The sequence below is a fragment of the Etheostoma spectabile genome, chromosome 1, assembly GCF_008692095.1.
Source record: "Etheostoma spectabile isolate EspeVRDwgs_2016 chromosome 1, UIUC_Espe_1.0, whole genome shotgun sequence".
NCBI classification, from domain to species: Eukaryota; Metazoa; Chordata; class Actinopteri; order Perciformes; family Percidae; genus Etheostoma; species Etheostoma spectabile.
In genome coordinates, this window is record NC_045733.1 from 10,626,903 (window position 1) to 10,643,454 (window position 16,552).

General features: G+C 39.2%; 2 protein-coding genes across 37 annotated transcripts in view; both read left to right on the plus strand.

Annotated features, from left to right (window-relative positions):
• The first annotated feature begins 110 nt into the window (after positions 1-110).
• nr1h3 (nuclear receptor subfamily 1, group H, member 3) lies at positions 111-10,042 on the plus strand. 2 transcript variants are annotated; one of them, XM_032519650.1, is made up of 10 exons: positions 111-308; positions 1,693-1,775; positions 2,232-2,477; positions 4,708-4,974; positions 5,133-5,338; positions 5,831-6,010; positions 6,436-6,535; positions 6,903-7,016; positions 7,230-7,324; positions 8,307-10,042. In XM_032519650.1, exons 2-10 carry the CDS (start codon positions 1,733-1,735, stop codon positions 8,451-8,453), a joined length of 1,398 nt encoding a protein of 465 aa, XP_032375541.1. In that variant the 5' UTR covers positions 111-308; positions 1,693-1,732; the 3' UTR covers positions 8,454-10,042. The 2 variants fall into 2 exon arrangements, with proteins under 2 accessions (XP_032375541.1, XP_032375548.1); XM_032519657.1 differs by having other exon boundaries at positions 124-313.
• Positions 10,043-13,648: 3,606 nt separating this feature from the next.
• The window catches only part of madd (MAP-kinase activating death domain), a 62,172-nt gene continuing 59,268 nt past the window's right edge, over positions 13,649-16,552 (plus strand). For 12 of the 35 annotated variants that reach the window (XM_032519499.1, XM_032519530.1, XM_032519454.1 and 9 more), the window contains exon 1: positions 13,651-14,040. The gene's annotated coding sequence lies outside the window, so the exon portion shown is untranslated. Of the gene's footprint in view, positions 14,041-16,552 lie in introns of all 35 variants that reach the window. The other 23 variants (XM_032519387.1, XM_032519372.1, XM_032519423.1 and 20 more) reach the window with 5 other exon arrangements.

A 16,552-nucleotide genomic window follows, 5' to 3' on the forward strand; every position in this document is an offset into this window, starting at 1 on the left:
GGGATTTAAGAGCAATGCAAATGACCAATTGTAACCTCTTGTGTTCCCTCTTTCTCCCTCCCTCTCTCACGCTCTCTGTCTTCTATCCTGTCTCCCATTGGCCATTGTAGAAAAGGACTCGTCTTCTTTCCTACTCACTGTCTCCAAGATATCAAATCATTAAACTTCCACCCAATAAGTCATTGGGACTTTGGCATTCTCAAGTCTCATCACGCCAGCCAATAACAACGCTCAAATATCGACAGAATGAGGTTGTGGACTCACATGGCCCGGATGAATAGACGATAAATAAGACATCAACTTCAGAGGTAAGGTGAGTCCACCACTATGCTGGGCACAGCATCACTGTTGTAAATTAATTTGAGCTAAATGAGGCTATGTAACAAAATTTTGTTTTTATTTAGGCATCAACTGATGTTATCTGTAGCAAAAATGCTTTGTAATTGTCAAATTGGTTTTAGTAGAAAAATATAAGCTACTATTTAAAAAAAAAAAAAATGTAATAAGGCAAAACTTGTTTGCCTTATTTGAGTGTAATATATGCCAACATTACATGATCACAGTCATATAAAAGAAAAAGTGAGCCCAAAGCCCAAGGCATATTTACTCAAGCAAATGTTACCTTCATTATTACCTCTTGTGGGAAAGCTTTATCTTGAACCGCTGCAACAATGACCTTCTTACTAGTCTACTCTGGGATTTAGAAGCTTATCAGTGGGGCTTTGAAAATAACTGTTGTCACCGCTATCATGGCTTTTCACATGTATTGTGTTTTTTTCTTTTTGTACTCTCGTGAACATAACTTGACGAGTTATGTGACTTGCGACAATCATATTTAATCACACTTGTTCCATCATTTTCCTTTCATCTCTTTAGTGTTGAGCTTGACCTAACTTCATACTTTTTTTTGCTGTCTCAAACACCATATTTGGGGCTTTGAAGCTTCCGTGAGAGATATTTAAATATATTTTAATAAATGCATGTGTAATAACTTCAAAAAAACAACAACCACCATGAAGCAATTAAATACTGTTTTGAACTTTGATGACCATGGCAACGGTCAAAGCTTTGAATCATTTGGGTCAGCCCCAGAGTCTTTGAGTTATCTCACTGGTGAGTTTTTGTTCCAATACTTTTGATTTAATGCTTATATTTTATGACAATGCCTGAGAGTAAGTTTTAGAAATTGCAACCATAATTGCTATAATAGTCATATATATGACATATATATATAATGAGTTATTTTAATTTTTCACAATAAATTGCAGAAAGCCGATATTTTTAAACAGCCGATTCCTTCTAACAGGCTGGTTAACAATAGCCAAAATCCTGTATGTGTGTGTGTCTGCTGAATCAGTTTCCTGAAGTGCACCCATATGTGGCACATGACAAACTTTCATTTCTGCTTTTACAGCCAGTTGGCTTTCCTGTACACACATTTTAGGCAGGATCTTAGTTGATTCTGAAACCTTTCATATTTAGATCTTTCTAAGAACAGTGTGTGATCATAATGATTTTCCTGTCATTGATGTAAAATAACCACATCCCTTGTTTTAACGTGTACATGTATACAGTGTCAGCAGGCTTAAATCCCTTTCCTTTATTCACATTTTATTACGTATGTCTGTTTTGTTGGTTATACTTGTAAAATTGCCACCGTCATTGAGCAGGATTGTTATTTTAATTGCACAGGTACAAGTTGATTTCGTAATGACAAGCTGCTGTGCAGAAGATGTCCACGTTGTCTGTGACTGATATCCCAGATGTTGGTCATGGTAAGAGGAACCACTGGATTCGTCTTATTAATGTATGAGATCAAACTGGACAGGGTTCAGTTCTCTCAGTAAAGCTTTGTTTCACTGTGCCAGCGAGTTTGTGCAATTTTCTTGTTGTATGCTTTAGAATTGGCCTTTTTATTCCATCATTTATTTCGATTTATAATAAAACCCAAGTTCATGCATGGATGTCTGCTGACTCCGTTTTCTGAAATGCATCCATAAGTTGCATGACTGCTCTGATTTCTCTAGCCTCAAACAAAAGAGCAATTTCAGCCAAAAGTAAGTTTTATAAGCTTCACACAAGTAGTATTTATACAATAAGTATTGCATTATATTAAATGTGTGTTTCTGTTGTGTACTAGCTTTTGGCTGATGAACGTCAACATGTATTGTGGACACCTTGGATAAAGACAAGCTGAAACGAGGTCTTGAATGTGTTTCTGTCTCTATCAGATGAGAGTAAGGTGTTTGACGGGGCCTCTGAGCTGCAGCTGGACTGCTTGGTTGAGGAGAGCAGTGGAAGCACCACAATGAAGCATGGCGGCCTGCTGTCGCTGGCTGACCTCTCCCGGCCAGATGACTTCCCCACCCCCCCTCATAATGGCCCTTTACTGACTGACATGAGTAGCCCTCAGCAGGTCGAGCCAGGGGACATTAAGCTGGACCCATCTGCAGGTGACTCATCTGCCGCCGGCATAGGTGAGAGGACAGTACTTACCTAACAGCCACAGTACCCAACTGAAAGGTTTCTTTCCAGAACTAACATTACATTGTCCTTTTAGGAAATCTAGGCCTTTATTTGGTTGGAGAGTTTAGACGTGTTTGGAAATGAATACCTCCGCTGAGGTACTAATTAAACTGTCTTGGAGTAAGCTGTATTCCTAATCATTCAACTAGGGGTTAAAGTGGGCCCAAAACGATCCAGACCTACTCCAGCACCTTAGATTAATAAGGTTATTAATCTAATTGGCAGTTTCATTCTGCAGCGGCACACCTCCACGAGTCAGTGAATGAGGCAATGTTGTGTCTGTGCTTGGTTCACATGTCTGCAATAACAGGTGGGGGTGGCAATCACCAGACGCCTCCCGATACGATATCATCAAAATACTACTAATATTACATTACTACTGTATTGGTTTTTTTCCCACCCCTAATAACAGGACAGTGGACTGTCTGTTATCTATACTGCTAAAGTCAGTTGAGATGAAGTGTGTTTTTCATCAGAAAATGATGAGAGATATCACTGTGAAATCAGTTTGACTAAAATGACCAAATTATTGTTTTTAGCACAATGTACTTCACATCTGATCAAGATAGAGTTCTAATATAATGCTAGATGATTGAATTAATAATAATGAATCCTATTTTTATTGTGGTGTTTTGTGACTAATATCTGGATCTGCATCGTAACCAGTAAGATATCTTTGTCAGAAAAACGTAGTACAATGTTTTCTTAAGAAGTAGCGTTACACAGTAAGTCAGTAGTACACAGATTTGTTGCTTTGCAGGCCTCCTGAAAGATATTTCAGGTTACAATAGTTCTCAAGAAAGCTGCAAGCGAAACCACAGGCCAAACAATCGGCCCCAGTAAAACTTAAATAGCACCAATCCTATTTAGTGGGAGTGTCTTGTTGCATATCTATTAACAATAATGCAGAGTATTTTGCATTGGATCGTATTGCTCACAATGTGCTTAGTCATACAAAACAAACAATATATACACAATATGTACACACTATAAACAGAAACAATATAGGTTATATAAGTTGAGACAGTAGTGCAAAGTTGAGACAGTAGTGCAAAGAATGCAGGAGTAAATTTATAATTATATTATTTTAATTATGAAGCATAGTGCAAAGGATGGTGGATATTATGGAACGCATCGCCATTCTGAAAATAAGCGTATTAAAATATTGATGGTGATAGTGAGCTACAGCTAAATTTGCATTTCTAGTAGTGGCAAAAACAACAAAAAACAAGAGGGTCGACAATTTGGAGCCATCCATGGGTGTTTCAACGGAATACCCAAAGGCCTCTTTTATCAGTTTCTCCCTGTTGAGTCCCAAATTAGTTTTGTCGTTTTGAGGAGTTGTTGTCCCCTCTAATCAGCAGAGAAAACACTAACTATCGAGACAGGATTTCACCAGGGGAAAGGCTGATGGTAAACATTGGGCTTCTTAGAGACAAGGAAGCTACACCCCATAGAAACTGACCAAAAACATACACTATATAACCCTATTCTGCATGATATATCCAATTACACAGGGGTGGGACAATTAGTATTTTCCCACCCAAGTTACATACCTTGAGAAAAATGTGACAAAGGGCAGTTTGTTTTTTGATCTTATTTAAGTACATTTTAAGATTTGCGTCATACAGATGTTGCTGTTCCTCACACAAATTGACGACTAGATCCTCTCTTTCCTTCGTCCAAAACACATTTGGACCAGCTGACTTGACCAGCTGACTTTGCTACGAGCCGATTGGCTGTTTAAACAGGTTTACAAGATGAGTCGTGAGACGGCCAGTTCACACCACTGGAACTATTCCCTGCTATTTTTGTCTCATTGCAAATCTTTGCTCTAAACTGGGCTTTAATCTCAGACACGTCTTGCTCATATTTTGACCATTTTTATAAACAGCAGTTGTGGTCATGAACCTCTAGCTGAAATGCACAATGTACATATATGCAGATATCTTATTTACTTAAATGTTTTGTATACAGGACTGGATGTATCTGTTTAGACAGGATGCCTCAAAGTACTCAAAAAATGTACTAAGTAAATAAAAGGAAGACATGCAGACATTGTGTTGCCTCCAGCACATGTTGAATAACCCTCAGTATACAAGGGGTTGCATCAAAGAATTCAGACTAAAATTAAAAGTTCTTAATATGGTTTATCACCCCTTTTTGTGTTTATGTGTCTAGATGGTCAGCCAGTGAAGAGAAAGAAGGGTCCTGCGCCAAAAATGCTGGGCAATGAGGTGTGCAGTGTATGTGGTGACAAGGCCTCTGGTTTCCATTACAATGTGTTGAGCTGTGAGGGCTGCAAGGGGTTCTTTCGACGCAGCGTCATTAAAAGTGCCCAGTACAACTGCAAGAACAACGGCCGCTGTGAAATGGACATGTACATGCGCCGCAAGTGCCAGCAGTGTCGCCTGCGCAAGTGTCGGGAGGCGGGCATGCTGGAGCAGTGTAAGTGTCTGTATATGCCAAATAAATCAGAGACAGAGAAAACGTAGATTCCACTGCATTTTGGAAGGTGGTTTTGCAGAGTGAAAAAATCATGAGCATAACACAGAATTCCCTATTAACTCCAAGACTGAGCCCAGTTGTTCCTCTTTAAACTGTAGGTGTGCTTTCTGAGGAACAAATCCGACTGAAGAAGATGAAAAAGCAGCACGAGGAGGAAACGGCCCGCACATCCACGGTGGTCACCCCCACTCCTCCGCAGGAAACGGCCGCACTGGATCCACAGCAGCAGGACATGATTGAGAAGCTGGTGTCCATGCAGAAGCAATGCAACAAAAGGTCTTTCCTTGACCGACCAAAAGTGACGGTAAGTTTGCGTCTCTGAGGATAGAGTCTCTCATATAATATTAACCCCATAGAAACCAGTGATTTTATTACACCCACGTATGGCTATCTTTAGTAGACCTACTTAAAGACACGGACAGATAAATAAAACGGTACCTTCATACCGTTGTGTGGTTTGCGCTAGTAACGATTTAATTAGGACAATAACATTATCTTCACCTTAATAAGTACAGGGCTTCATTTTGGGTAGGTGTTCACTTTGAGTGGCCAGTATTCGGCTAGGACATGGTAGCTTCAGGAGCAAATATAGCCACTATAGAAACAAACTGTTGTTGCTGTGTATCTGCTGGTGTTTGTAGGTAGGTTGAGAGTCATGGAGAATATTTCCAATATAGAAAATTAAGTAAAATATTTATTATCATTAATTATAAACTCTATATGGCAAAATCGGTTGTTCCTGATCTCTACTCCATGCTAACCAGTAAGCTAATGTCTTGGTGTGTCCATCCAACAGCCGTGGCCACAGAGTCAGGACATGCAGAACCGAGAAGTGCGTCAGCAGCGGTTCGCCCACTTCACCGAGCTTGCGATCATGTCCGTCCAGGAGATTGTGGATTTTGCTAAACAGCTTCCTGGTTTCTTGGAGCTCACGAGGGAGGACCAGATTGCTCTATTGAAGACGTCAACCATTGAGGTTTGTCATGTTTTGTCATGTGTTTATCATGCGGCATGTTTCTTGTGGCTGTAGCTTACAGTTTGAGATGTTTGTTTTTCTATGAATACAACGTATTGTAACTGCATCACATTGGATTTCAAACGTGTTCTTGAATATGTTACAAATGGACCAAATGCAAGAGCTTGACCAATGGGCTCATTTCCAAATTTGGAAGTACGGTCTTAATTTGCACTTTCGGAAATATGCAAAATAATTTAGTATTAGTATAGTATATAGTAGTATGTATTAATTTGATATCAATGCTAAACACTGTACTGCTGTTTTAAAAAGGTAGTTGCTTCCTGCATTGTTTTGACAACTTATGATTATATCCGCATATTGGTTCGTCTTCGTTTGGCTGTATATTAGTATTCCACTCACCAAGATATGTTTGTCTTCCTCAGATTATGCTGCTAGAGACATCTCGGCGGTACAACCCTGCTATCGATAGCATTACGTTTCTGAAGGACTTCAGCTATAATAAGGAGGATTTTGCCAAAGCAGGTGCATTTACTCATATCTGCCTGTCAGATGTTTATGGAATATATGAATATTGGATATTACTTAAGCCAATAGCCTGTTTTCAATCTGTCTCGCATGCTGTTTGAAAAAAGAAAGTATGAGAAAGCTGAACCAAGTTTTCCGTACTTCCTCTATGCCAATAGAATTTTTTTCCCCACCCTAGCATACCTAAACTGTCTAACACCTAGACAGTTACAATCAGAAATGAGATACACAGTATGAAACTCACTGGTTACATTTTTGACAATATTTATTATGTCATATATAGAAAAAGAAACATTTATTGCCCTAACTTCTTTCCTTCTATTAGGTGACTTTTCTTTTTCTTGTCCCCCTCTCACCTCCACAGGGCTTCAGTTTGAGTTCATTAACCCCATCTTTGAGTTTTCAAAAGGAATGAATGACCTACACCTGGACGAAGCAGAATATGCCCTGCTCATTGCCATCAACATCTTTTCCGCAGGTTAGAATTGATAAACCACACATGCAGTACATCTTTAAAGTGAAAGTGTATTGAGAGCTAATGATGCCCCCGTCAATTCTTTAAGGGGCAAATTGGCTGTTTACAGTTGTATTTTAAGAAAGCATGAATCACCTTTTTAGCAAAACAAAATCGGATCTTTAATAAAAGTAAATAAAACATGTCTTGTTTGTTTTGTTTGGTAAACGTGTTCAGATCGGCCAAACGTGCAGGATCATGAGCTGGTGGAGAGGCTGCAGCAACCCTACGTGGACGCGTTGCGCTCTTACATCATGATAAAGAGATCAAATGTAAGTGCCTGGGGTTTAAGCAACCTCTTCTCTTGTGACCAACAGTATGTCAGCAAACCTGCTTGTCGTCATCACAACAGGTCCTGGCTCAGGGCTGAGGTTACATTTTTTTGTTCAGGCTGGAGGGGGGCTTGAATTGTTGCAGGAGCAGTTGTTTGTACGGGTTCTTAAAATCCTTGAAAATGCTTGAATTTTGATGTTGTGTTTTCAAGGTTTGAAACGTGCTTGAATTTTGGATACACTGCTTGAAAATGCTTGAATTTGTATTTGATTTTTTGCAACCTATTCAAACAAAATATGATGTAAAATCACGTCAAGAACAGTGTCAGTAGCTTTCTGCGGAGCGAGCGAGGGCGAGCTGTCCCAGACCGTGGTAAAGTTGGTTTTATATTGGAAGGAGAAACTCCATAATACATTTGTTTAAATGTGCCTAATAACGACCAATATAAAACCAACTTTACCACGGTCTGCCACAGCGAGTCTGCTGCGGGGTGGCGGCCCTGCATCCCAACAAAGACTAGAACGATTGAGCGCTCCCCCCCCAAGTTAAATTTGTAATGAATGTAATGTATGCTAAAGGCGAGTTAGCATCAACAGCGCGTCTATTACGTTAGCCAAAAGTCAAATCGCTCCCTGGTGATTTGTAAGAGTATTCTGCCCTTTGGTTAGTTTTGATTTTAGTAAAGACAAGAACAGCATAATACAAAATATGACAAACTGGCATGTTTGAATTCCTAACCTTAAGAGGGTTGCTGTTTTGGTGGCGTTACGTTACAACACACTACACAGTGCGTGCTTAGACCGATCATTTGTATTCAAATTGTGATTAGTGCACAGGAGGAGGAAGGAAATGAAGAAGGCAGTAAACTGGAGACCAGGCGGGTTAGGGCAGGGTTTAGAAACTTTTTACTGTAATGCTGTTACTAATTGTAAGTGACTCACCTAGTAGTATGTTTTTAATTAGTTTCAATGGTTTCCTCAGGATCATTTGATGTTTCCCCGTATGCTGATGAAGTTGGTGAGCCTTCGTACACTAAGCAGCGTCCACTCGGAGCAGGTTTTTGCCCTTCGCCTCCAGGACAAGAAGCTTCCCCCTCTGCTCTCTGAAATCTGGGATGTCAATGAGTGACTGCAAACCACTCCCTCTGAAGCCTGAGAGAGATATCCTGCAGGACCACTGACTCCTTTCTGCCCATCTGGTCAGGGACTTTTTCTCTTGTGGGAGGAGAGCATCATTGCCCAGTGCTCTCAAACAGACTGCTAAATGGTTTTGTGTTCATAAGGAGAAACATCAACTTCAACAACAATGTCTTTGAGCCTTTTGTTCTTACTTTTGTGTAGATGCTGACATGATCGTGGCGATATTAAATACCAGCATCCGGCTCTTTAGCCAGTCTTCTTAGATTTAATATTTGTTAAAAGTTATGTCAATTTCTAGTGCAGTGTCATACTCCTCCTCTAAATGATTATAATCTGAGCTGGTCTTGGCTGTGACTGCTTAAAAAAACCATCAGAATTACAGCTGCATATTCAGTTGGAGTAGGGATCGTTGCAGTCGTGCAATAGGTGGAAATAGATGCAGAGTTAAGCATGAGCAGATGCACATCTGCTGTTCACTTTATTGATGTTAGGGTAAAAGGGTAGGCCCTCTGGTTGGTGTTGTGTATTGTGATATGGCAACAAATAGTGTGTTCCTTTTTGGAGTAAGTGCAGAAATCAAAAGGTTTGTGTAGTCGCTCAGGTAAAGTTACGGAAGTAGACCTCTGGGAATTGGAGAACTTTTTTAATTTCTATTAGATTACCTTAGTTTTCTTCCAAGTGCATAAGGGACCCTTTTGGTCATTTATAGATTCATCCACAAATGTTTTTCAACTTTCATGTAATTTGTATATTTATTTTCACAAGAAAAATGTATGGAGTGCATAGAGTGTACAATCACATACTAACGCACAAGTAGGTAAAACTCTGCAGACTGTGCCTTCATTCACAGGAAACAGTCTTTTTACACAGAGCACTGGTACCTTGAAATGGGCGATACTAATGTGTCTTCAAATTCCATGCAAAGGTTAAGTCTAAAAAAGGTAGTATGTCAAGCCACCATCTCTGTGACCCTCCTTACAAAATCAATAAAAATCCGTCTTGTATTCTGAATCAAAACAGAAAAACAGTTGTCTCTATTAACATCTTATTTGTCATGCTTGTGAGATGAACTTTTCTTCATTTCATCACAAAGCAGTTTGGTTATTTTCATATTTAGATTTTTTGTTTTATCACTATCACTTAAAGTTGTGAGAAATGTAAAAGTAACATACATATAGAGAGTTTGACTTTTTATTTTTGATAATACTGTATGAATGACACTGAGGAAGACATGTATAGCGGAATATCAGGTGGAAAACTATCTATATCTACCATGGTCTGAGTATCTTCCTTGAACAGGTACTCAACACCAACAGCTTTAACTGGTCAGATTCTGGAAAGCCTCGTTAAGAAAAAAAAATATATACCAAAATCTCTATTGACAGGGAGCAGAGAACAACAGGAATTGAGTAGAAACATTAACATTTTATAACGGAGATTGATGTTTATACTCGTGCTGTTTTTCCATGCATTCTCCTGTGCAGTGTAAACTTGAAATGGATGATAAAGAAATGTCAATGCAAAAATATAATTGTGAAGTTTATTTTCTCTTCATGCTCCTGTCGCTTTAAGAGGGCTGAAAACTGGACAACATACTGGCACTGCAGCCTGTTTTTGAAGTGGCAGTATTTTCATTAGGTGTCTGTGTAGCCATGACCAGACATCACCGTTAGACTTGGATAACCATAGATGTTAAAAAAAAGAAGAAAATTACAATAACCAGTAGGCAAAAGCACTTGTTGATGGCGCTTATGTTTTTTGATCATTTGAATTCCAACGTTAGACTTGGGTTGGCTTTTATTTTCATCCACCAACATGTCTGTATATATAAATAATGTTTTTGTTTAAAGACCAGTTGTGGCTCTCCCAGATGGTCAAACCAGTTTGTTTTGTTTAACTAGGGCTTTAATACAGCGGACCTTTTGACTTGTCTTAACAGATCAAATACTACAGTACTTGCTATGCAACTCTAACTGCTTTGATTGTGTTTCCCTTTCAATTAATCTATGATGTATATAAAGTACATTTTTGATTTAAAGATTGAATTGCTAATTGGAACAGTAGACCATAATTGACTGCCTCTGCCTGGTGGATGAGCACATCTGGCCCAGCTGGGTGAACGCTGGTTGACTCTGAACGTAAATGGGCAAAATTCAGTGAGCTCCACCAATTGTTGGTTGGTTGTTTCAGAGTTATACAAGTAGCTTTCCCATCTTTAGCTGCATTGTTACATTGCTAATTGACAAATTGCCTAAATTAAATGTTAATTTAAGCTTAATATCAGTAAACCAAATTGTGCTCCGGGACTAAAAGAATTCCCAAAGGCACACGTTTCCATTTAGCAAGAACAAATAAAGACAGAAGTCAGTGGTGACCTGGCATTTTCTGACCATGTATTGTATCAAGCCGTTTGCCTTCCCTCTAAAAATTGGATTTACATTTTATTGATGCTCTAAGAATGTTTTTGTTATTGATTTTCTTACATCTGTCTTAACTTTTATTAATGCATTTAATGGCTTTCTTTTTGACAGTCCCATCCATATCAAAAGAAGCAGATTAATGTGAGTGTGCAGCATTTAAAAACCATACCAGTGATTTTTTTTTCTTGTTTCTTTTGTGTCTCTTTGCAATGAAATGTGAAGTTTGCTTTTGGTTTTTGGTTTGCTCCTTGCATCGTATCTCTAGCCAAACACTAACCATTAAGTTAAAAAGTAGCCTCTTTGATATTGGGGTGAATTTTCCACCATGCCCCGATCGAATCCCAGGTCTACTGAAACCGACATTATTTTGTCACTGTGTTCTGTACTATGATCAATGAGCATCCGTCTTTGGTTCTTAAATCCTTGTCTCTTAGGGTACATGTTATGTTCATTATGTAGGTATCAAGGTCATTGTACTGTATATACTGTAATTGTCATCTCTGATCTAATTTAATTCCTGTCTTCAAAGGAAGCACTGTAAACATTATTGATGTATAGAAATGCAAACCTATTTTAATACTCGTAACTCCAGAAGAGCTTTTGTTTGTATGTACAGTATGAATTAAAGCTATGCTGTAGTGCTGATATGTTTGGAATCACAATCACTTGTTTACTGCTCCAATTTTAGATGTGTTGATGCTCAAATCGGACAGATTTAAATAGATTAGGGCTTGTTGTGGTACATATACTAGGATTTAATTTGGTATTTAAATGGTACACCATCCCGTTTATTTGCTGGACAGTGAAACATCTATTACTGACTTGTGACTTCCATGACGAATGATTGAAGCACAGAGTTGCTTTGACTAACTTGACAAAGAGAGCTTACTGTTAGATCGTTTTTTGTGTGTTTTAAAAAAAAAATAAGTCTAAGTTGTCCCTTGAAGATATCTTCAGAGTTCATGGACTACACAGTATACAGAACATATAGAATGGGATCAGAATGAAATTGGTCATAATCATGATAGTTAGTTAGTTGTTGGTGATATCTGGCCGCACTGCCCTTCCTATTGACAGGATCTGGGTACAGGATTGCCCAGGCCTGAGTATCGATCTTGACTGGCACAATGTGGTCTAACTTACCAGAAGTATCACACAATCCAGACCACCAGCAGATTCACAACAATTTCATTCATAGGACATATCTCACCCCTGTGAAAATGCACCACATGAAGATAATTAACAGCCCTTTATGCGCTTTCTGCCCACTAAAACCTCACGGTACATACAGATGTGTTCAAAAATAATAGCAGTCCAACATCACTAACCTCATAAATCATTTTTTTTGGCAGAAGTGATATTTCTACATGGCAAATAATTGACTAGTAAGTGTTAGAGTCATAGAAAACCAACAGACATGACGTGCATGCTGCTCATTCTGTCTAATTGAATATATAATTAAAAGGGGCATGTTCAAAATAATAGCAGTGTTCAGTTAGTGAGGTGATTGATTCTGTGAAGAAACAGGTGTCAATTATGGCCCATATTTAAGGAAGGAAGGAAGCAAATGTTGTGCATGCTAGGTTATAACGCCAGGTTTTAGTGCATTTCACACTGTAATACTCAGCAAAATGGGTCGTTCCAGACATTGCTCTGAGGAAGAGCGGACTTTGGTTTAAAAGTTAATTGAAGAGGTAAAAACATATACATAAGAGCAGAAAAGTATAGGCTGCTCAGCCAAAAGGATTTCAAATGCCTTGAAATGGCATCCAAAGCTTGAATGACGTGGGGGGAAAAACGGTCAATTACCATTCAAATGGATGGAAGAATAGCTAAAATGGCAAAGGCTCAACCAATGATCAGCTCTAGGAAAATCAAAGTCTTAAAGTTACCTGTGAGTACTGTTACGATCAGAAGAAGGCTATGTGAAGCAAAGCCATCAGCTAGAATGATACTGTGTTACTGTCAGTGTATCATTCTGAATGATCTGTCAGCCCTCCGGTTCTCTAGAACTCAAAAACTTGTTTTTGCTGGACTTTCAGTGGCCAAGAGAATGATTGCAGCCCACTGGAAGCCACCTCATGACTTGTCTATTCGTCCTTGGGCCCTTTCTGTTGGCGCCCATTTGTTTCTTTGGTCGGTAATTAAAGCGAGGCATCGGCGTAAATGCGTGTCTTTGTACTAACAATTGCTAATGACTAACTTGTTGTCCAAGAAAAAAAAGAAAATCACTTTGAATATGAAAATCCGTTTATTTAAAATAAACAAAACTAATCACACAAAATAACTGCTCTTCTTCTAATCTTACCACGTTATCATACACTTAACCAACACTGAACTGAACCAATTAGATCCTGTGGGTCTTCCATATCCAGACTAATAAAATGGTGATGGTGAAAATATTATATGTATACATATATATTATGGGGCAGATATAAATATGCTGAATGCTGGATTTAAACAGTATAGCCTGCATGTCTCAAGTCACCCTTCTTAAAGCTAATAGTGTCAAAGGTAAAATTGATATTTAATCTAGCCAGAGCTTGTTTCTCTTTCAGTAATATTAATTGTTATAAATGGTACAATTGTATTCACAATAATTATACAGCTGGGGGGTGGTGGGGGGGCTATCAGATCAGACTTTGTGGGCCCCCAAAAGGTTTTAGTCGGCCCTGTCAGGCGATAACACCGTAAAATATTACAAAGTGTTCCGACTGACCATTGAGTGAACTAGCTACTACTACTACCATCACAGCCACACCAAGTAACGTTACCCGGGGGAGAGCGTGTTTTCGCCAGGCTTGTGTGTCGCTTCCGTTAGGTCTTAGTATGCGGAACTCCCTGCAGACTGATGATGATGAAGAGGATGTTGTGAAGGCAGGTTGTAACTGACTGAGCCACCCGTTCATCGAGCTGAGAGGTGGACACACATTTCGCATCATCTATTTATGCTGCGAATCAGTCACACGGAGCTCTACCCCTTTTCAGCCGTCGTTTCCAATAATTTAACATTACCGTAATCTACAAGAAGGAAGGTTGAATTCGTACACCGCTGCCTCTCCCCCTCTGTGACCGTGGATGACACCCACCACCCAGGCCGTCATCAGCAGCTAGTCTCGCAGCGAACGTTAGCGGCTAACCGGCTAACGTAAGCAGGTAACATTAAGGATGTTCTTCACGTTACTAAACGTGTGTGGTAGTTAGCTAAATACATCCGAACTGTTTTCTGATGTCGCCAGTGTTGTTATACGTTTGACAGGCTTTTATTAATTAGATAAATCACTCAAGCTACTGTTAGCAACTTGACAGCTAGCTAGCTAGCTGTTAGCAACTTGACAGCTAGCTAGCTAGCTAATCCATTCGTGACGTAGGACACCATAAAACTAGCCGAGTGGAGGTGGGAGTGTACATCTTTAGGGGTGAACATGGAGGTAAGAGTGTGCGTCTTTGGGGTTAAATATGTTGGTGAGAGGATGCATCTTTATGGGTGAACATGTGGGGTAACAGGTTAGGGGTTAACACCTAGGTGAGAGGATGGATGGCTGTAACGTCAGGAGATGATACATTTTCACGGGGGAGCATGTAGCTGGGTGAGAGGATGCATCTTTATGGTTGAACATGGAGGTGAGAGGACGCATCGTTAGGGATTAACATCGAGAATTAAACACGTTCTGACAGTTTGTCATGAATACAAAACAAATGACTAAAAACCTGGAGCTATCAGGAGGCGTTGGCATCGCCTTTTCAAGTTTGTTACTGTGAATGCTGTCCTCTCATTGTATGTCTCTAATCTCCACCGTTGGCTTGTTGGATAGTAAAATGCCTTCTACAACTCTACCTAACGTTAGCTGTAACTGTATCTAACCATATTGGATTGTAAACGTATCGCGGTTACTGCATCGTTCGGCAGTGGTATTATCTTACACAATGTCCAACCAGCTTCCGACACAAACACGACTGATGAAATAATGCTATTGATTTAATCTTTAATGGATTGAATCACCAGAAGGATGAGGTAGTTATCAATGTCAGCAAGGAGGAGGTATATAATAGTAGTATAGAATGAATAAACCAATTTCACCTTGGTGCTAAAAAAAGTCATATGTATTCTGATATATCAAAAATATTAGATAAGAATGTATTAGAGTACTGAATACTACTGAGCACAGATATATGCATATGTTAGATATATATATATATATACATAGATATATATATATGTTACAAATGAAAACTGTAGGATTGACATCAAATGTCAACACATACAAATATTTATCTACAGACAACGGAACACTGCCAGTGCTTTGCTTTTGTGAATTTTGGGACCAACAATAGTTTTTAGAACTGTTTAGCTGTGTTACGATGTATGGTTGGTCTAATAAGAAAAGATTGCAATCTAAAAGTGAGACTACAACTGTCAATGCTTTTCTTAATCCACACTTCGTCCTTCTGAATTACAACTACTCCAACAGTCTTCTCCATTGCTGCGTCCTGCTGTTCACAGTGACTGGCAAGAAACGCCATCCATGATGGAGGCCTGTGAATCATATCTATCTCCTCTCTGTGCTTACATAAGCAGTGAGTGCAGTCTGCTGACAACTCTGACCAAATTCATCTGTTGTGTTAACCTTCATTATTATCTTGCCTTTGAGGATTACACTGTGTTGTGATGATTCTTTCTTTTTCTGTTTTTAGAGAGAGAAACAGAGGCTCAATACACACAGTACAATCAGGGAAGTGGCGTAGTCACCCTCATCTAAAAATAATGTGTGGTCCTGTATCTTTGTGCTGGATGGCACCAGCTCTGCTGCTTTGTGAAATAGCCATTTGGCCTGGCACCAGGAGGCATTTATGTTGCCAGACCTGCATGTTGATTCATTGTCCTGATGGTTTTGCAAATATAAAGAGGGTTGAGATTTGTGTTCTGCATAGGCTGTTGGAATATATAATGTGGTTGGAATTATTTGCTCTCTATATTTAGCCATTGCTGTGAAGAAGGTTCAAGTTTTCACCACTCTGCGGCATGCTCAGAGCTGTGCCATGTCTGTGGAAATAGGTAGAATAGTGTAAAAAAACTACCTTTAGAAATGGAGTGTTTCAACATGAGGGCATATGTATCATTACCTGTCTGAGAGTATAAACATATTTATGTTCAGTGACAGTTGGACTTCTGGTTCATTGAGCTGACAGTTGTGCTTGCAGTGTATTTGAATAATTTTACTAAACGGGATGAGTGCCGACTCAACAAGACATGGTTCAGCCCACTACGGAGTGCTGTTTGAACGGTGTCTTCTTAGGGCACCGCACACATCAAATATTGCACAGTGTTTAGTCAACCTACTCATTCGTTATGTTAACCCTTTTAAAGTATGGACAACCTTATTCTTTTCCCAACCATGATAACTACAAGTGTTCCATAATGTGGCTAAACTATGTTTTATTCTAATGTGTTGAATATAATGGCAACAGCATTCTCTATTTTGGCTTGATTCCATAATTAAGTACAATTCTTGACCTTGTACCATCATGCTCCATTAAGATGAGTCTAGTTCAGTCTTGTATTATGTCCCTCTGTGAATGGCTCCTCTACTGACAAGTAGAGCTATTAGACATAATTAGACACATAATGCATCTGAAGCCCTGTGTGATAAATTCCCCCCTAATGTCC